This window comes from Montipora foliosa, chromosome 8 (assembly GCF_036669935.1).
Source record: "Montipora foliosa isolate CH-2021 chromosome 8, ASM3666993v2, whole genome shotgun sequence".
In the NCBI taxonomy this organism is placed as follows: Eukaryota; Metazoa; Cnidaria; class Anthozoa; order Scleractinia; family Acroporidae; genus Montipora; species Montipora foliosa.
This window is the reverse complement of record NC_090876.1, coordinates 36,597,659-36,617,658: the sequence shown is the minus strand read 5'-3', so window position 1 is coordinate 36,617,658 and position 20,000 is coordinate 36,597,659. Positions and strand designations below refer to the sequence as shown.

General features: G+C 38.8%; 1 protein-coding gene across 2 annotated transcripts in view; it reads left to right on the top strand.

Annotated features, from left to right (window-relative positions):
* LOC137967286 (protein timeless homolog) overlaps window positions 1-20,000 on the top strand; it is a 60,513-nt gene that overhangs the window by 26,821 nt on the left and 13,692 nt on the right. For both annotated transcript variants that reach the window (XM_068813805.1, XM_068813806.1), the window contains 13 exons: window positions 958-1,008; window positions 1,132-1,236; window positions 6,890-6,993; window positions 7,838-7,916; window positions 11,291-11,381; window positions 13,396-13,441; window positions 13,537-13,690; window positions 14,124-14,204; window positions 15,558-15,658; window positions 16,347-16,403; window positions 17,250-17,316; window positions 17,833-18,034; window positions 19,190-19,335. In XM_068813805.1, the coding sequence (XP_068669906.1) occupies window positions 958-1,008; window positions 1,132-1,236; window positions 6,890-6,993; window positions 7,838-7,916; window positions 11,291-11,381; window positions 13,396-13,441; window positions 13,537-13,690; window positions 14,124-14,204; window positions 15,558-15,658; window positions 16,347-16,403; window positions 17,250-17,316; window positions 17,833-18,034; window positions 19,190-19,335 (1,284 nt within the window). The remainder of the gene's footprint in view (window positions 1-957; window positions 1,009-1,131; window positions 1,237-6,889; window positions 6,994-7,837; window positions 7,917-11,290; window positions 11,382-13,395; window positions 13,442-13,536; window positions 13,691-14,123; window positions 14,205-15,557; window positions 15,659-16,346; window positions 16,404-17,249; window positions 17,317-17,832; window positions 18,035-19,189; window positions 19,336-20,000) is intronic.

The following is a 20,000-nucleotide window of genomic DNA, read 5'->3' as shown; positions in this document are numbered from 1 at the left end:
TGTGGCCCAGTTGCTATGCCAGTGTAGCAAAAATAATGGTAGCAAACAGATGAACTATCCACATACAATGTCGTTACAAATACCGTATGAAAAGCACAGGGTATAGGGAGAGACACCAGACAGGGTATTCCCAGGAGACACAATTCCAATCAAAATGCACACAGCTTACATTCTTTCAGGGACTGCATGAGGAGTGAAAATATTCCAGGGAGGGGGACTCCCATGTAAAATGGGGAAGGAATCTCGTTGGAAATTTTAAATTATACCCCTAAAGGAGACCAATCTGGGCGTGGCCCAGGCTTTAATGACCCCTAAAAAAAATACAGTGATGGCAAAGATATAATTATACTTTCACCTATGTGAGGAAATGTATAGGTATAAAATACACTATTATATTTATTCGGACGCAGCCCTAAAGGAGACCTTCACGGTTACATATATGATTGCGTTTTGCCCAGAACATGCTAAGTGAGACCAAAATCCAAAATTTACACCCCTTAGCGAGACGTCGAGGAAACCTCCCCATTTTATATGGGATCCCCCCCTCAGGGAAAATATGTGCTTTATGTTGCTATGTGGACAATTTTTTGATTTGTGTATTTTATTTCAAATGTCAGAGATTATACAATGTTGTAAGCTAATTTACATTTAAAAATTCATACGATCTGCAAAGGTGTTTAAAGAGTTTTGATTACCTATATACTGTTAAAATTATTTAGTCTTTGTTCTGTGAAATGTGGGAGATTGCAGTAAGGTAGTTTTTATTTAAGATTTGCATGGATCATGCAGTGTTCAGAAGTAAATAATATAGTCCTTTATTAATAGGATGGTTTTCATAGCTGCTTTGTTATCTGAGAGGGAACTACCAGTAGTTTGAAACCCAGTTTCAAGAATGGTTTTACTTTATTGGTTGTTAGTGCTTACTTATGGGAGTATTCGTTGCTGTTTTTTTTGTAGATTCTTCATGGAGTTCAGCAGGCATCATGACTTCAGGGTAGACTACATCGGGTATGTTCCATGAATGGAATGGAATCTCTCTCCAATTGAATTTTTTGCATACATTGTGTACATGTATGAGGTGAAATGTTGCTAATAATTATTAATTTATGCATTAACTGTTTTGTTTTGCAGTGAGACACTCAGTGTGGTAAGCTTCACAGACCTGCTAAATATCATCATTAAGTTTTATGATGGTATGGAATCAAACAAGGCTGAAGCACTGACCTGGGGACGCAGGTAAAAAAAAAAGAGCATTCTGAGGTGCATGCCAACTTAAATTTTATTTCATGAGGAGCCAAGTTTTGGCATGGTAAACAACATGCTAGAGCAGATAGTGCCCAAGAAAACTAAACAAACATTCTCTACCAAGAAGTTATCAAGACTTGATCAATATTGCAAAACTATTAAATATCTCTATTGAACATGCAAAGAGGTGTACGCAAGGTAAGGTTAGTTTCGCTGCATTAGTTAATCACATACTCGACAATGCAACTCCGTGGTGACAACATTACCGTTGAGAGGATTGAATTGGAACTACAGTCGAGCCTCCAGTTGTGACCACCTCTCCTCTGAGTACCAAACGTTTCCAAGTAAAATCACTATATTTGGAACCCAGCTCTTGTAATCGATCACGACCACATTTCTTTTTGTGAATCTGAAAGACGTTCTCTGGTTAAAAGTTGGTTAAAAATTATAAGCTTTCGGCTATCTATCTATAGCCTTTAACGAATGAAATATAAGAAGCACGAATTAAAATATATACGAAAAGGGGTGTAAAAATTCGATGCGGGTGAGAACTAAAATATGAATAAGAATGATCTAGAAAAAATTACAATAAAATAGAGTATTGTCTCGGTAACGGTTTAGAATTATTGTCCGCGTTAACAGTTTTAGCGGTATGCCAGGATTCCAAGGTTTTTCTAACACGGTAGTTGCCTTTGTCAATCACGCATGCATTATTAAAGTCAATAGAGTGGTCATTCTTCCATGCATGGCTGGCAATGTTTGACCCTTTCGCGAAATTTTTTAGGTTTCTTTGATGTTCTTTTTTCCGCGTTAAAAAGCATCTTCCAGTTTCACCAATGTAACTCCACGGACAGTCCGAGCACGGAATTTTGTAAACAACATTGCATTGTTGGTCCAAGGGCTGTCTTGTTTTTGGGGATGGGAATTCTTGCTGAAGGGTTTTAAGTGGTTTGGTGACGACTCGAATTTCATGTTTGCGTAATAATCTCATGAGGGGCTCTGTCAAGCCGCTAATATATGGAAGGCACGCAAATCCATGGGGTGTATTCTGTGGGTCAACCCAACTAAAGAACATTGCTACCAATTCTTCTGGTGATGGTACAGTTGGTGATGGTGGCTTCTTTCTATTTTTGGAAATATAAGAGATGACTGAGGACGGGTAGCCATTGGCTTTTAGTGCATCTGTGACATAGTTGGTCTCGCGTGATTTTCCTTCGTTAGTGCTTGGGAGATTAGACGCACGGAATAACAAAGTAGAGGCCGTGCTGATTTTGTGTTTTCTCTCATGATGTGAGGAGAAGTCTAGATATCTATCAGTGTGGGTTGGTTTTCGATAAACGTCAATGACAGCAACACCATTTTTTCTTGACACTAAGGTGTCAAGGAAGGCAATTTGTCCATTGTTCTCTTCTTCAATGGTAAATGTGATCTTAGGGTCGACAGCGTTTAAAGTGTCGTGGAAGGAATGGACAGCAGCTTTCTTGATGACAACAAAGCTGTCGTCAACGTATCGTTTCCAAATCCTTGGCGGAACAGTGGCGGAGCTGATGGCTGACTCTTCTATCACTTCCATACAGAGGTTAGCGACGATAGGGCTAACAGGGCTGCCCATGGCACAACCATGAATCTGCTTGTATGTGCGATTATTGTAGACAAAATAGTTGTTTGAAAGAGTGAAGTCAAGGAGAGAGATGATGTCATCGGTAGAGAGGTTTGTTCTGGTCTGTAGTGTGTTGTCACAGTTCAGTTTATTGCGGATATAATCGCAAGCTTTATTCACTGGGATAGCTGTGAAAAGGGACACCACGTCAAATGACACCATGACTTCGTCGTCCAAGATTTCGATGTTAGCTACTTGTTTCGCGAACTGGGAGGAGTTGAGGACAGAATAACCATTAAGGTTCTGTATCGGAGAAAGGATATCTGATAGAAACTTGGATGTGTTATAAAGGGCGGAGCCGATACATGAAACGATTGGTCGAAGAGGGTAGCCAGGTTTATGGTGTTTAATAGAGCCACGAATGGCAGGTAGAGAACCATCTGTGGAATGAAGTTTGCGATAAGTAGCTTCGTCAATCTTATTTTCTCTTTTTAGAGCGAGGAGCTTGCTGTTCAGTTCTCTTTCAATTTTGGTGGATGGCGACTTGTAGACTTGTTGATAAGTGTCCGGGTCACTAAGTAGAGCTTCCATCTTGGTGTCATAGTCGGATCTGTCTAAAACAACGAAACAGTTCCCTTTGTCAGCTTTTGTTATCACACGTTCAGGATCATTTTTTAAGTCCTTTAGAGCTTTTTGTTCAGCTTTCGTGATATTTTTATGTGGTGGAATTCGAGCTCTATGGAGTAAAGAAGCCGTAGTGGTTCGTATGGCGTCCTTCGAGTCATCGGGGAGGCGGGAAATGGCGGCTTCAACCTCAGAGACAATGTCTTTAACAGGGATGTTTCGTGGTGTTGGGGCGAACTTGGGGCCTTTCTCAAGTAGGGAACGTTCTGCCGTAGAGAGAGGTTTGTGTGATAAATTGATCACCCAGTTCTTTCTGTCGATCGTATTAGAGCTGTCATTTTTTGCTTCCATCCTTAAATTTGTAAACTTGTTCTCGTGTCTCGCTTCAATGTTGTTGCGGACTGATTGCGATCTCTTAATCAAATATTGTAGAAGCGTGGAAGAGATGTCATCGGTGACTAAGGTCGATAATTGCTGTTTGGATTCTTCGAGCGTTCTTTTCAAAACTCGGATTCTGTTGTGACAAATAGAGATTCGTGCTCGCATACAATGTTTGCTGGCCCGTTCCATAATGTTTTTGAACATCGGATGGTTGCCAGGTGGTTTAAATCTCAAAGACTTCATGGAACGGGCCAGCAAACATTGTATGCGAGCACGAATCTCTATTTGTCACAACAGAATCCGAGTTTTGAAAAGAACGCTCGAAGAATCCAAACAGCAATTATCGACCTTAGTCACCGATGACATCTCTTCCACGCTTCTACAATATTTGATTAAGAGATCGCAATCAGTCCGCAACAACATTGAAGCGAGACACGAGAACAAGTTTACAAATTTAAGGATGGAAGCAAAAAATGACAGCTCTAATACGATCGACAGAAAGAACTGGGTGATCAATTTATCACACAAACCTCTCTCTACGGCAGAACGTTCCCTACTTGAGAAAGGCCCCAAGTTCGCCCCAACACCACGAAACATCCCTGTTAAAGACATTGTCTCTGAGGTTGAAGCCGCCATTTCCCGCCTCCCCGATGACTCGAAGGACGCCATACGAACCACTACGGCTTCTTTACTCCATAGAGCTCGAATTCCACCACATAAAAATATCACGAAAGCTGAACAAAAAGCTCTAAAGGACTTAAAAAATGATCCTGAACGTGTGATAACAAAAGCTGACAAAGGGAACTGTTTCGTTGTTTTAGACAGATCCGACTATGACACCAAGATGGAAGCTCTACTTAGTGACCCGGACACTTATCAACAAGTCTACAAGTCGCCATCCACCAAAATTGAAAGAGAACTGAACAGCAAGCTCCTCGCTCTAAAAAGAGAAAATAAGATTGACGAAGCTACTTATCGCAAACTTCATTCCACAGATGGTTCTCTACCTGCCATTCGTGGCTCTATTAAACACCATAAACCTGGCTGCCCTCTTCGACCAATCGTTTCATGTATCGGCTCCGCCCTTTATAACACATCCAAGTTTCTATCAGATATCCTTTCTCCGATACAGAACCTTAATGGTTATTCTGTCCTCAACTCCTCCCAGTTCGCGAAACAAGTAGCTAACATCGAAATCTTGGACGACGAAGTCATGGTGTCATTTGACGTGGTGTCCCTTTTCACAGCTATCCCAGTGAATAAAGCTTGCGATTATATCCGCAATAAACTGAACTGTGACAACACACTACAGACCAGAACAAACCTCTCTACCGATGACATCATCTCTCTCCTTGACTTCACTCTTTCAAACAACTATTTTGTCTACAATAATCGCACATACAAGCAGATTCATGGTTGTGCCATGGGCAGCCCTGTTAGCCCTATCGTCGCTAACCTCTGTATGGAAGTGATAGAAGAGTCAGCCATCAGCTCCGCCACTGTTCCGCCAAGGATTTGGAAACGATACGTTGACGACAGCTTTGTTGTCATCAAGAAAGCTGCTGTCCATTCCTTCCACGACACTTTAAACGCTGTCGACCCTAAGATCACATTTACCATTGAAGAAGAGAACAATGGACAAATTGCCTTCCTTGACACCTTAGTGTCAAGAAAAAATGGTGTTGCTGTCATTGACGTTTATCGAAAACCAACCCACACTGATAGATATCTAGACTTCTCCTCACATCATGAGAGAAAACACAAAATCAGCACGGCCTCTACTTTGTTATTCCGTGCGTCTAATCTCCCAAGCACTAACGAAGGAAAATCACGCGAGACCAACTATGTCACAGATGCACTAAAAGCCAATGGCTACCCGTCCTCAGTCATCTCTTATATTTCCAAAAATAGAAAGAAGCCACCATCACCAACTGTACCATCACCAGAAGAATTGGTAGCAATGTTCTTTAGTTGGGTTGACCCACAGAATACACCCCATGGATTTGCGTGCCTTCCATATATTAGCGGCTTGACAGAGCCCCTCATGAGATTATTACGCAAACATGAAATTCGAGTCGTCACCAAACCACTTAAAACCCTTCAGCAAGAATTCCCATCCCCAAAAACAAGACAGCCCTTGGACCAACAATGCAATGTTGTTTACAAAATTCCGTGCTCGGACTGTCCGTGGAGTTACATTGGTGAAACTGGAAGATGCTTTTTAACGCGGAAAAAAGAACATCAAAGAAACCTAAAAAATTTCGCGAAAGGGTCAAACATTGCCAGCCATGCATGGAAGAATGACCACTCTATTGACTTTAATAATGCATGCGTGATTGACAAAGGCAACTACCGTGTTAGAAAAACCTTGGAATCCTGGCATACCGCTAAAACTGTTAACGCGGACAATAATTCTAAACCGTTACCGAGACAATACTCTATTTTATTGTAATTTTTTCTAGATCATTCTTATTCATATTTTAGTTCTCACCCGCATCGAATTTTTACACCCCTTTTCGTATATATTTTAATTCGTGCTTCTTATATTTCATTCGTTAAAGGCTATAGATAGATAGCCGAAAGCTTATAATTTTTAACCAACTTTTAACCAGAGAACGTCTTTCAGATTCACAACATGTCTCATCCTGGTTACGGTGCAATTTTTAAACACATTTCTTTTGTTTTTAACCTCCCATAAGCGACCATTTGACACGTACATGTAATAGAGCGGAAATTGGATAATAAGGCATTGTAACACTATTGCATTCCTGGGGAGTACAAGAGCGGGAAATTTCTCAAGGGGAAGTACCAGATTTTTTTCTGGAAATTCACTTTTTACATGAATAAAACATTTGAAATCTTAAAGAATAAATGCACATACACTATATTCTAACAGTCTCAGTAAAAGACACAACCTTAAGTGTGACTGAGTATGGTCTCAGCCCTCGTAAGCGACCACCTCCCGTAAGCGACCTCCTAGGCTTGACATTTTGGATGGTGGCTTATGGGAGATTCAACTATATTCTTTCAATTTTACAGGCTTCATCTTGCTATCCAAGCCTACAAAGAGTTGCTTTTCAATGTTTCATGCATGATCAAGTCTGATTTAAAAGATTTAAGAGATCATGCCAAAATCATTCAAGGTAAACTCGATGTTAGTGGGTGTTGATTTGTATAATTATTGTAATTTCCCATGGGCTCAAGGGCAATTTAGGATTAATTTCACATATATTTTCACAAAGTTGCCCAAGTTGTGAAGCGTGCGACTAGGGCAATTTGGAAAACTTTGAAAATACAAGAGAAATTAATCCTTGATTGCATGAGGACACATTGACAAATGTGAGGACAAATAACAATCGACTTAATTAACATGCTTTAATTCCTTCAGTTAAAGTTCAGTTCAATAAATTGTTGCTGTCAACAGAAATAGTGCTTAAAACATATTTCAAAATTATGTGGACAAAGGCAGTTTAATCAGAGTTAGAATCTGGAACATTTTAGATTCTCTTGTAACTTTGCTTGCTCTGGATGAGCAACTGTTAAATCAATCAGGATCAAGTCTCATGCCCTCTTGATTATCAAAAGTGCCTTTGTGATTAAGAAAAAAATGCCCTCCATCTCAGCCAATCAGCATTCAGTAATTTTGTCCCTTATATCCTGTATGTGATAAGATATGTTAAATGCTGCTCACACTTCAAAGAAAGGAGGCATTCAGCAGGATAAGCAAATTCCTGGACAAGTGGAGCTGCTCGCTTATTGCAATAAGATGTTAATAAGGCATTCTTTTTGTAATTTTTAACTTCCTTTTGTGTTGTCCCTGCCCTAGGTCCCTCAGGCAGGTGCATGTTACTGTGTTGTACTCCTCCAATGCACCCATCATGTACTTAACTCTCATGATTTGTGATTTGTTGTCTTCGTTATTTAAATGGTTTGACAGAATTCTTAGCCAGTTCAGTGTTAACATTCTATTTTTTTTTTTGTCCTCAGGAAACGTTTTCTACACAGCTGAGTACAGAGATACATTTCTACTTCTTCTACGGAAGTTTCAGGTGTCAAAACACACAAAGTATGAAATTTTCTTTTGAAAATGATTAAAATTTTATTATTGGTTAATAGTAATGATGATGATAATTAAAACATTGACAGAAAAAAATGTATGAAAATGAAAAAATACAAAGAGAAAAATTCGCTTAACAAAAATTGTCAAATTCTGTACTGGTTCTTGTGAGCACATATCCCTGGCATTCTTATCTGGTGGGTAGCTGGATGTCACTGTTGGGCATTTAAATCCCTCTACTGGTGTTAGCTCATCAATATAAAAATCTCAAGTGGTAAGAATTAGTGAAAATACGTTGGCTGAAAGCCAAGTGACAAGTGTGTGATTATGATGATGATGATGATGATGGTCAGAAAAAGGAAAAATTGACAATCCATAATAATAATAATAATAATAATAATAATAATAATAATAATAATGTTCAAGAAATTGAAATTACTTGTAACTCGAACACTCGCATTTTATTTTACATTCTCTCTTCAGAAATTACAAATTTTGACTCTGGAGCATTACGTTATTTGCACCGTGGGAACACGATTTACAGTGGCTCATACATGTATCTGCCATGGCAAAACATACTTTTCCTGGGCAAAACTTACTGTCACTGCAAATATTCTAATGCTACTCTGGTTCCAATGAATTTGAATGTAGCTTAGGAAGTTTCGATTTAAAGACCCAACATTTTGACAGCCCTATCTAGTGTCTCCCTTTTATGTTTTTCCTGTTCGTAAGCAGCAGGTTCAGCTCCACTTTTTTCTTTTTTGGCGGAGACAGCGAAACATCTTGTAAATAATGTCACATTATCAGCTGCGACCACGAACCGTCACTCTGCTCTTTGCTAAAATGTTTTGTTGCATGTTTTTCCTCATTTTCTGAAAGTTTCCATTGAACGAGGAGCAATCAGAATGAAAGTTTCGGTACATATCTGTATAATAACATTAAATGGAATTCATGAAAGGACATTTATTAAAGCGACGATCTGTCAAGACCTTTTCATAACTAAAAGATTGCACGAATATGGGGCGAACTCGATCTACTTTGTAAACTGTGGGGCGAACTCGGTTATATAGGGGGCGAACTTCAACGGAGCGAACTCGCTACGGGGCGAAACCACCGTAATTCCCAACGATGACCTTTTGAGTTGTTATATTCATCCGGATGGGTTTTTAGTCATCTGGGACGACTGGATGATCAGTAAATGCGGATCCGTGTAGACAACTGAAAAATTCAACTGGCTCCAACAGGCTTCAAACCCATGACCTCTGCAATGCCGGTGCAATGCCACACAGTTCGAAGCAGGTCAATTTGTTGGGCTCATGTGTTCCCATTAAAGGACTCGATAAAAGAATAATATTTGGAGTGCGGGCTATAGACGAAGGAGAGAAATTACCCTAAATCAGGGCATGAAAATGCAAATGCGTCAAATAGTCGCATTTGCGACTGAATTTTTTCCCTTTGCGACTAAAATATCTGGAGAAGTCGCAAATTTTCCTTCGATAGCATTCGCCATTTTCAGCGGTTTCTTTCGACACAAGTATTGTGGGCTCATATTTTGTTTCGCCACACCGCTGACACACAATGCGGCATGAAGATTTTGCGACGGAAGATCCTAGCACTAGGAAGTTCCTAGGAGGCAAAGCAACTTTTCGTTTGGTTTACATGCAGAAATTTCTGTCTAGGTGGAAGTGGAGAATGAAAGCTAGATGGCGGGCCAGAACAACAAACATGTAATTTGGGTCCTTCGCCGCAATTTTTGTTTTTTTGTCCCTAGTACCAGGAACTTCCGAGCGAAGGCAGTTTACGTGGTGCTAGAATCTTCCTAGCGCTAGGATCTTCCTAGCTCACAGCTAGGAAGATCCGAGCACAAGGAAGATCCTAGCACTAGGGCCAAGTACGACCTCTTGCATGTAAACTGGATACAGAAAACATATGGCGCTAGGATGATCCGCCCTCTAGATCTTCCTACCTCCATGTAAACAACCCCTTAATTCGTTGTGAAATTGCCACTAAATTTTCGTGTCTTAATTTGTGGCAAAATTGCTACTGGATTTTTTCGTTAATTTCAAGCCCTGTCCTTACACTTATTCTGGACAATTTAAGCAATAATTGTTTCGTATAGAAACCTGAAAAATTCAGGTGGCTCCAACGGGATTCGTAGCCATGACCTTTTTGATTACTAACTGAGCTATAAAGCCGCACAGTTGGGAGCAGGTCATTTTATTGAGCTCATGTGTTTCCGTGAAAGGACTTGAGGAAAGAAATTGTGCGGGCTGTATTGTGGGAATTCGAAGCCATGACCTCTGCAATGCCTGTGCAACGCTTTAACAACTGAGTTTTGAAGCCACACAGTTGGGAGCAGGTCAGTTTGTTTGGCTCGTGTGTTCCCTTGAAAGGACCTGATGCGTTTCATTGCACCCTCATTGCAGAGGTCTGGGTTCAAATCCTGTTGGAGCCACCAGAATTTTTCAGGCCCCAGTTATTCAAACGATGGATAGCGCTATCTGCCCGATAAATCACTATCCAGTGGATAAGTAATAGCAAAACCAATTGCGCTATCCAATTGATAGTGATTTATCCAGTGGATAGCGTTATCCACCTTTTGAACAACTGGGGCCAGGTGTCTATAAGAGATAATAATTGTCCAGAATAAGTTCAAGGATCATTTCTCTCTTTTGTCGAAAGCTCGTCCTTCAAATATATACATTTCTTTAAGATAATGAGCACTATGATGTTTAAGCTGCTTCTTGGATGAGAGGTACATGTATTGTGGGAGGAGTACTGGAACATTAAAAAAAGTTAGCAATTGCATACCCAAGCAGGAACTGAAAAATCTATGTGAAGTTTTGTAAGATGCCAATAATAATTGTTATCATGTTTCAACTAGCTAGGAGCCATTTGTAGAAAAAAAAGTAATCAAAAATCTTCAAGGTGGAGATAAATCTGGTCATCATTGAGTTCAGAAGCCTCGAGGGTTGTTACGCTTGTTATTTGACTTAAAACTGACTCCAAATAAACCACACGTGTTTTTTGTGTTGAATTTTTTATATTCCTCCCATGATGCTTGGCAGGTACACAATTCGGACCAGATTACCTTGGGTTCCTCACCTTTGTTTCAAGGAAAAACGGTTTTTAAACCAAAACTATTCGACATTTGCCCCAATTTCTCAAAAGTTAGCTTAAAGATTAGGGTGAGGGTGATTTCCTGGGGTGTTATCATTTTTTTTTTTTTACATTGATGGAAGGTTAGAAATCAGAGTTGATCTTGTCCAAGGTTTCTTGCTGCATCGTGGTGCTTTGTACTCATACTTACAAGAACATGCTTCATGTTTGATAACACAGCATGACTTAAAGAGCAATTCAAAATTTAATCCTTTACATTCTAGGAGCTACCTCAGAGACTTGATTGAAGCCTTTCATATTTTCCTGAAAATGCTGGAAAATTACTGTTCTGGAAAATCACACATCATTGTACAGGTCAGACTTGCAGATAATCTAGAAAAGGACTTTATAACCAAGTGAAACCTTCAGTGTGGGACTCAATCACAACCAACCAACTTTACTTGCATGTTTGGCTAACAATAACTTTATTATTGTTGATGTAAACACAAGTATCTCACCTCACAAGACAGTATAGGTCTTTTTCTACAACAGAAGGTCAATCAAGGAATAAGACTATTTTTCCTTGTTATAATCTTGAACCTTGGTATGCATTCAAATCGGCTCCCTCACTTTCCACAGAATTAACGGACACTCTTCTTTCAATTAATTCATTCGTGTTATGCATGTTGCTATATCCCCACCAATAGCACAGCTTTATCTTTCACTATATAGAACATTAACAACCCATAATTCTTAAATTTGCTCTGATGATTGGTATAATATATAAATCCAGTTCTCTTTAGTACCCTATACAACTGTATGATCCTACCATATCTATACTATTGTAACTTAGTTTAGGGATCCACCTACAAAAGCAGTCTTAAGCGAATCGCTATTTTACAAAAACTAGCGATGAGGTTCAACTATGATGCTCAGACAGATCCTATTTTTAAGGAACTCTACTTGCTTGAATTACAAGACATTTATTTGTTTCAATTAGGTCAATTTATGAATTCTTTTTGCAATTCTTATCTTCCTTCAAAATTTGATTCTCTATTTTCCTTGAATAAGCCTACCCATATCGATAAAACCAGGCATGCACTTTCTGTTTGCTTACCAAATTGCAGAACAAATATACATCATTTTTCTGTTTTCTTTCAAAGACCAAAGTTTTTTAATAGTTTAAGTTTAGATATCACTAGTTCTTCGTCTCTTGCAACCTTCAAAAATAAGATAAGGCAATTCTTTATTTCAAAATATTCATTCAAAAAGGAAAATTAATGTATATTCATACGTTAATCAGAGAGCAGCTCATTAAACACAAGGAAACCTAGAAAGAGAAACATTATATGGTACAATCCTCCATATAGTAAGAACGTGAAAGCAAACGTAGACAAATGCTTCCTTTCAAATATCAACCAGTTCTTCTCCAAGTTGAATCCACTTCACGAAATTTTCAATCGAAACACTCTGAAGCTAAGCTACAGTTGCATGAATAACATCGAGCCACAATACAACTCAATGGGATAATTCAAAGAACAGAAACAACGCGAAAAAAAAAACTGCAACTGTAGAAAACCAAACACGTGCCTTATGAATGGAAATTGGAATGACAAAAATATTTACCGAGCCGAGGTAACCACAGCATCGGCTAAAAAAATTACATTGGAATTTGTGACACTGCTTTCAATTTACACTGAAATTACGTTACAGAAATCACACATGCTCGTTCAAGAACGAACCCTACAAGAATGTCACTGAATTAAGCAAGCACATTTGAAACCTCATGGATCAGGGCATCAATTTCAACATCAATTGGAGTTAAACAAGCAAGATCACATTCAAATGTGGCCAAAAAGTGCAATTTGTACCTATGGGAAAAATATTTCATTCTATGTGGACCAGAAATGTGAACACTCAACAAGAGAAAGGAACTGGTGTCAGGCTGCAGGCACTCCAAAAATTCTTGTTAAATACCTTACTTTTTAATATAAAATTGGCTTTCGACCTCCTGCCTCTTGCTTTTTTGTTATGATCACTCCGTCTTGTTATTATTCGTGAGGAAACCAAATGTCATATAAGCCCTGTTGTTTCATTTACGTTTCCTCACCACTTTTTCTTGTTGTTTTGTAAACTTGTATTCTTGTAATGGGTGTAGTGTAACAAAAAGAATGCATAAATAAATAAATAAATAAATAAATACTGAGGGCTAATGCTCGAAATAATCGACTCTCTAATTTCTTTATGGTGGTCAATTTACCCTTTCAACCCAGTAGATAAACCCGTTTCTGTGCATTATTTTGGAACAGTCCTCCAACATGGGTTCGAAAAAGTTGGTTATTGCAGGCCTCCACTCAGATGTAGCATATTTGTTTTACTTAATTTATAGAAAAAGAAAAAAATTACTAAGAAAAAGAAAAGAACTGCACCCGCAGGTAAGGTTTAATACCTTTTTTCCTTTTGTTGGTTGAGTGCAATTCCTGTTAAAATTCAATTTGGTTGATAATTATTAATGTAGCTGTCTTTTCAGCTACTCCTGCCAACTGGACTCCCGAGGAAACTGAACAGAAATGGCAAGATTTGGCATCAGATCTGTCAGCAGTGCTTCAGGGTCATGCAGGAGACATACCTGAGTCCATTGTGCCATTTGATGCAGCATCTGAAATTCCTGTTGATGAGCAAAAGTAAGTCCAGAATAGCCAGTGCTATAGTCTTTTTTTGTTGAAGGTTGCACATACAAGAATGATGAAGGAGTTTTTAACTTTTTATTTTGCAACCCATACCCGTAAATAGTAACTGAACAGGTCATACTACAGATTGCAAATCTGGTAAGTGAAGCAGTTGTTTTCTATTTGGCTGGTGCAGTCAAAGCTGTTAGTAGGTTTTAATGGTCCAGTAAGCTGAAAAAGTAATCTCTCGGGATGTGTGATTGAAGATGTAAAGATGTTTAGAAACACACTTAACCATAATCTGTACCTTACGTTTTTTTCACATTGCTAATAAAATTAAACACAAAGCCTTCGAAAGGTTTAATGTTTACATGTACATGATATAATCAGTCATTAAATTCCCAGCCTTTCACTATAATGCCAATACTGGGTATGATATATTTTGCAGGACACATGCTTTGTCCCAAATTCAAGGGTTTCTAAGAAACCAACAGTGCGCTGATGCTGTTGCGCTACTCAGAGCTGCAAGGTAACCATTTATTTTCCCCTGTTCATACTCTTCTCCTGCTTCTTCAATTCTTAAAGAAAACCCTGCTTTGAAATCCGCTTTCCCCCCCCATCAAAAAGTTTCCTTTTGTATGCCTAAATTTTTCCTGCCTTTATTTCTGTCATTAAATTTTTCTTTGTATCAGTTGGCAGAGTTCATAATATTTAACAAAATGTTGATTGCACTTAGATGGACTCTTCCAATTTTCCTTGTACTCCCTCAGTATTATAAGTGTTGACTTAAAATTACCTTTCTCTAAGTCATTCTCTTAATTTCTTTCTTTAGCTGGCCATTCACGATGAATTTTCCATTCTTACATATACATTGGAAAAATGTACACAATGAACCCAATAAAAGATAACATTCGCTATTTCCTCCATTCCATAATGCAATACGTTTTGGGGGGTTCTTTACTTAAAAAAACAATATCTGTCAATATACATATTAATTTACATATTTTCCCTTTTTACGCGTGGGCTTCTAGGTTGCCTTCGGGGGCAACAATACATGTTTCCACACACTGAATGACGTTTGCAATTGTCTACCACAAAACAACGCAACAGCATGTTATCGACAGCAATTTATTAAAACGTCTACCAACCATCAACGAAAAAGCAGTTTGTCAAAGAAAAGAAAGAAACGATTTCGGACTTGCTCAGGGCTGGGAGGGTGGGAAGACTGGCAAGACACAAAAACTAAATCACGTGAACGTGAAAACTGATACCAGGCCCTACATTCAGTGGGGAAGAACTTAATTCCTTGCCTCTTTTGCAAGCTCAGTCAGCAAGAGAACCATTTGTCACACACTGAATGCCATTTGTCTGCCACGCAACAGTGCAACAGGATGTTATCGACAAGATGGAAAAAGCACAGAGCTAGGAAAACAGAGAACATCTGAGCCAGTTGTACTGTGGTTCTCATTCTCTCTATTATTGATTTTTTTTTTTTTTTTTCGCTTTGCATGCATGGCATCTTCCTATATGGAATTTAAGTTAACGGTACACAACATTTTTCTCAGTGTCTTCATGCCAGTTGAATAGACCGGAGCAGATTTACTCACATTTATGGTATCAATAGTTTCTAAAATTGATATCTTACGCTTTAGGCTTTACATTGTTTCAAACACTCTGTAACTCACTCAAATATGTAATTCTTGTCACTTAATCCTAATTAATTATGCATGTTTCGCCTAGTTGATATATAGTGCTAACGATTTTTCAAATATTCTGTACCGGACGATGATGTTCGTAACATCGAAACATGTCTTGGAAATTAAAAAATGTCGTAATCTTGTTAAAGATAATGATTTATCATTATCTCTGGTTCTTCCCGTAGAGATGTCTGGGCAGATGATGAGCAGTTTGGATCTGCAGGAATCAGTGCTGAGGATGAGTTCATTTGTTTGAATAATATTTTCAAAATGGATTTACCTCCTGGTAAGTAGTTGTACTGCAAATGGGTTAATCACTTGACTGAGTTGCTAGGATCAGGCTAAGTCCTGCTCCCAGCAGCTCAAATCCTACACGTTACCTTGTTTTTCCAACTGTTCCCTTTTGGCAACTTGTAATGTTTCATGTGGAAGCACACCAAAAGTTGCCGATTGTTAATTTCAAGATGAGCACACTCGTTGGTTAATTTGAAAAGACGAAGAGATTCTGATAAATTCTGACAAATTAGATTAAATAAATGTCTTCGCAGCAAGTTTTTGCCAAAATGCCGTACCAGTGTATTCGATGGACGAGTTCATAAGTCATTTCAGAATGTCAAGATCCTCAGCTGTGTGTGAGAAATACTTCCAAACTGGACACGACTAATACCAACAAAAACACTGGTACATTTCCGTTTGTTGAGAACCCGCCATTTTTGTTGTTTATGTGCAGGCACTGCCGTGAGAACCAAAAGGTGTTAAACTATTTCGAAACGTCTAAATGGAACTCGAATTTCCATTCGCAACATCCCAACGGGGAAAACGGCACTACCTTTTCAGAAGTTCCGTTCGTTCTGAAAATTTTCCAGTCAGTGGAATGAGTGAAAAAACCATGTTCCCTTTACCCTCCCCCCCCCCCCCGTAATTTCCGATAATTTTTTGGTAAATGGTAAACGACCTTTGTATCCTTGTTCCAGTGAATACAGCAAATGAGAATGATGACGAAGAAGAGCAAGAGGAGGAGACAATCCCAGGTCAGTTCAAGAAGTTATTGTAGTAGCAATTTAATGTCAAGATCAATGCAAGGTGTTAAAGATTATTAAAGTTATCATGCAAAAGAACAAACAGCCTTGTATAATTTTCATCTTAACCCTTAGGCCCCCAATGGACTCCCCATCGACAAGCAAAATTATCAGGTGTTACACAGAGTAAAATCTACAAGTGTTACTCTTAGGGGAGGGGAGAGGAGAGGGGAGGGACATCGATCGATTTTTAGGTGGATTTTGATACTGTTAACCTTTCGGCCCGGATGGGTTCTCCATTTACGGGTAAAATCGTCTGGCGTTGTACAGGTTGAGATAAAAAAGTACCCTTCTTAGGAGGGAAATGGTTAAAGGGGACATACATGTAGTTTTAGAATGGACCTTGACGTTGCAATCTCTTTAACCCCGTTGTCAATTAAAATCATGCGGTGTTGTACAGACTGCAATCTACAAGTGTCAGACCAAGACGTGAAAGGGTTTTAAACATAAAGGAAGCTCAAAATGGTTTCAAGTTATTCAGTTAAGCTACAGGTCATAACTGTTGTGTTACTGAACTTTGAACTTATGCGATTATAGTTTCTGAGCTTGTGCAGTAGCGAATAAAAGGGGAGTTGAAATGTCTGTTTGCATTTGATGTTTGTAATTGTCGGCTCCGATGACACTTCAACAACAACTGAATAGCTTGTAGTCATCAGAACAAATTAGAAGGTATCATAGGATTACCGTCGCTTTGGAGTGTAACTTTGCATTGTCTTCAGGAACATTGGCAAAGAAAGAGCATGTTTATTAAAAATAGAAAATAATAAGAGCTTCTAGTTGAGCTTATTGTATTTACAGAGGAAGAAGAGATGGCTGCTGTTCAGCCCCGGGAAACAGAGTTTAGCATTCAGGAGTTTTTAAATAAGTAAGTTAACAATGATTGCAATGGAAAAAATGAGGTTTCTATGTGCAATTTCGTGATTAAACAAGAAAAACAAACAAATAACTCACTGAAAATCGAAAATGGAGTGATTATACTCGTCATGAAACTGAACGTGGCACACAGAAAATCTTCCTATAATAAATTTTAAATGAAAGGAAGTTAACTTTTGAATTTGTGCGTGGGTTAGCTTTAGCACTTTTGTATTCCCCTTAAGGCTTTCCTGATGGCACCTTTTCCCTTACATGAACAACTTAACTGCTCATAATGCAGCTGAAATCGCCTGTTAACAGAAAAGACGACAGGTTTAAAGTACAGGTCACTTTTCTCAGGTCACTCGCTTAGGCCTAAGGTTAGCCAATTTGAAGGTCTTGGGTTGCTTTAATATAGGTAAAACAATGGCCTGTAATAAGTGACCTTTAAAATGTGACCTGTGTTTTAAACCTGCCGCGGAAAAGATGCCCTTGTCTTTTCGTCGCCTGAACTGAATTTCTTTTTTAGGCTTGCAACTCCTTCTGTCATCCAGCCGTACTGCTGGCTTTTGAAGTTTTACAAAGAAAACAAAGAAGTCACAAACCATGCCATCATTAAGATGCTGCACCGTGTAGCTATTGATTTGAAGACACCTTCCATGCTGTTCCAGTTATCTTTGTTCAATACATTCCATACGATTCTGTCTGATCCGTCAGCAAACCAGTATAAGGTGAGTTTGCCGGTCGTAACAAATTGAAGCATGCATTAAACTGCCGCATCATAAAGTCAGGTTTCTTGATGACAAGTGTCGTGTTGGGCCAGTTTGTTACTCGTTAACATTTACACAGCAGTAACAGCAATCACTGCATGTTATGGCGGCTCTCCGTTCTTTTCTCTCGCGCACATTTTCTCGTGACAGATCCCGCGGGTAACTCGCGTGGAACGGTTTCTCCATGACAACAAGGACGGTAGAGCATCCGAAATAGAAATCTCGACTCTTGCAAAGGAGCACTTGGATTTTTATTCCGAGTATTCCCGAGACACTGTGGAAAAAAATGTTACCTCTTAAATACCGTTCATGTAGTCTTCAAACGCAATTCTCATTCTACTCATCAGATGGTCCAGTTTTGTATTCAAGACTATTTGATATAATACAAAAAAAATGCATTTACTCTTGGGAATAACTGCAACTTTGAAAGGTACCAGCGTTGCAAGAACTTTCCAAGTGCTGTATGAATTGCTTATATTTGTGATTTAACACTTGCTTACTTGTCGTTGTTAACATTTTCCTTTATGTGAAGGCGCATTCTGTTCTTTTGTCTTTTTTTGTTTTTAATGAGAAATAAATCAAGCCACTAATTCTGGGTACTTGCAGCTGTTCAGTGTCAAACCAAGAATGGCTGCGCAGTTGAGACAGCCCGCTCTTTCGAATCAAGGCTTTGTTTATTTGTGGTTCATTTCGTTTTAATTAAAGGGGTAGCGTGGCCAAGTTGTTTGGGTGGCGGACTTTTGACCCAGAGGTCCCGGATTCATGCTCGCAGTGACCACCTCTTGGGGTGGTTTTGGGTAGTGCCTGATTGTTGCATTATTAAGAGGCCAACTGGTTTACACCGTTTCTAAGTGGCTACTACTTCACAATTGCGGGCTACGGGTCAATAGCCCATGAGGCGAAGCCCAACTAGTCGGACAGAAAAGACAATAATAAAGTTAGCAAATGCAAGTTAAAGAAATATTTAATTGGCAGTTAAACGAAAGAAAGTGTCACGCTTTTCGCTGCTCGAGGACTATTACTAATAGTCCTCTTGTAGCATAGCCAATCAAACTGCAGGATTTGCATTAGTCCACTATTTGGGTGATGCTAATTATGCTTATCTTTTGCACGCAGGAAATGGTAAAGTTTACCCGGTACGTAGTAGCCAAGTTCTTTGAAAAGCTTCCCAAGAATTCGGTACTCTTGGCTGAACTAGTGATTTGGAAAAGTACAAAGGATTGCTATGAGATAGAAGAAGGTTATGGCAGTCTGGAATTCAGGTATCAAGAAATAAACTTTAATCAATTGAGAGATGATCTTTAATTATTCATCAGTAGTTTGACTCGACGAACAACACGTCCACGAGGCAAAAAGAAAGGCGTGTTCTATTCCTGGATTTTAGCAAGGCGTTTGATCGAGTTGATCACGAAATACTGTCAGCGAAATTAGCAAATAATAATATATGCAAAATCGTAAATGGTTTGAACCCAGGAGTCGTATCATAATCGAAGTGGTACGATGATCAAAAAATAAAATCTCTTTTTTTTTGGCTTTCAAAACTATGTTAACTAACACTAAGTAACCCAAATTTTAAGCCTTAATTAAAAAAAAAAAAGACACCATATTAATGACTCTGAAGATGATTTCCGCTTTGCATCTCTCTTCGCAAAAGTTGCCAAAAAATGTGGGTGTTAATGCTTTTGAAACAATAAAATTACACTTAATTTGATAAGTGTTGACATTTCGGGTGTCACATTAACTTTATGATCAACTCATTGTTTAATATCGATTCAATCTTTGTTTCTTAATTCGAACTTGTATAGTTTTCAAAAAGCGGCGCCTAATTAATGAATTCGGGGTTCCAGAAAGTTGTTTGATTGTCTTCTTCGACAATCCTAGTACAGCAACGTTAATTCATTTCAAAGAGCTCTTATATATGACATAC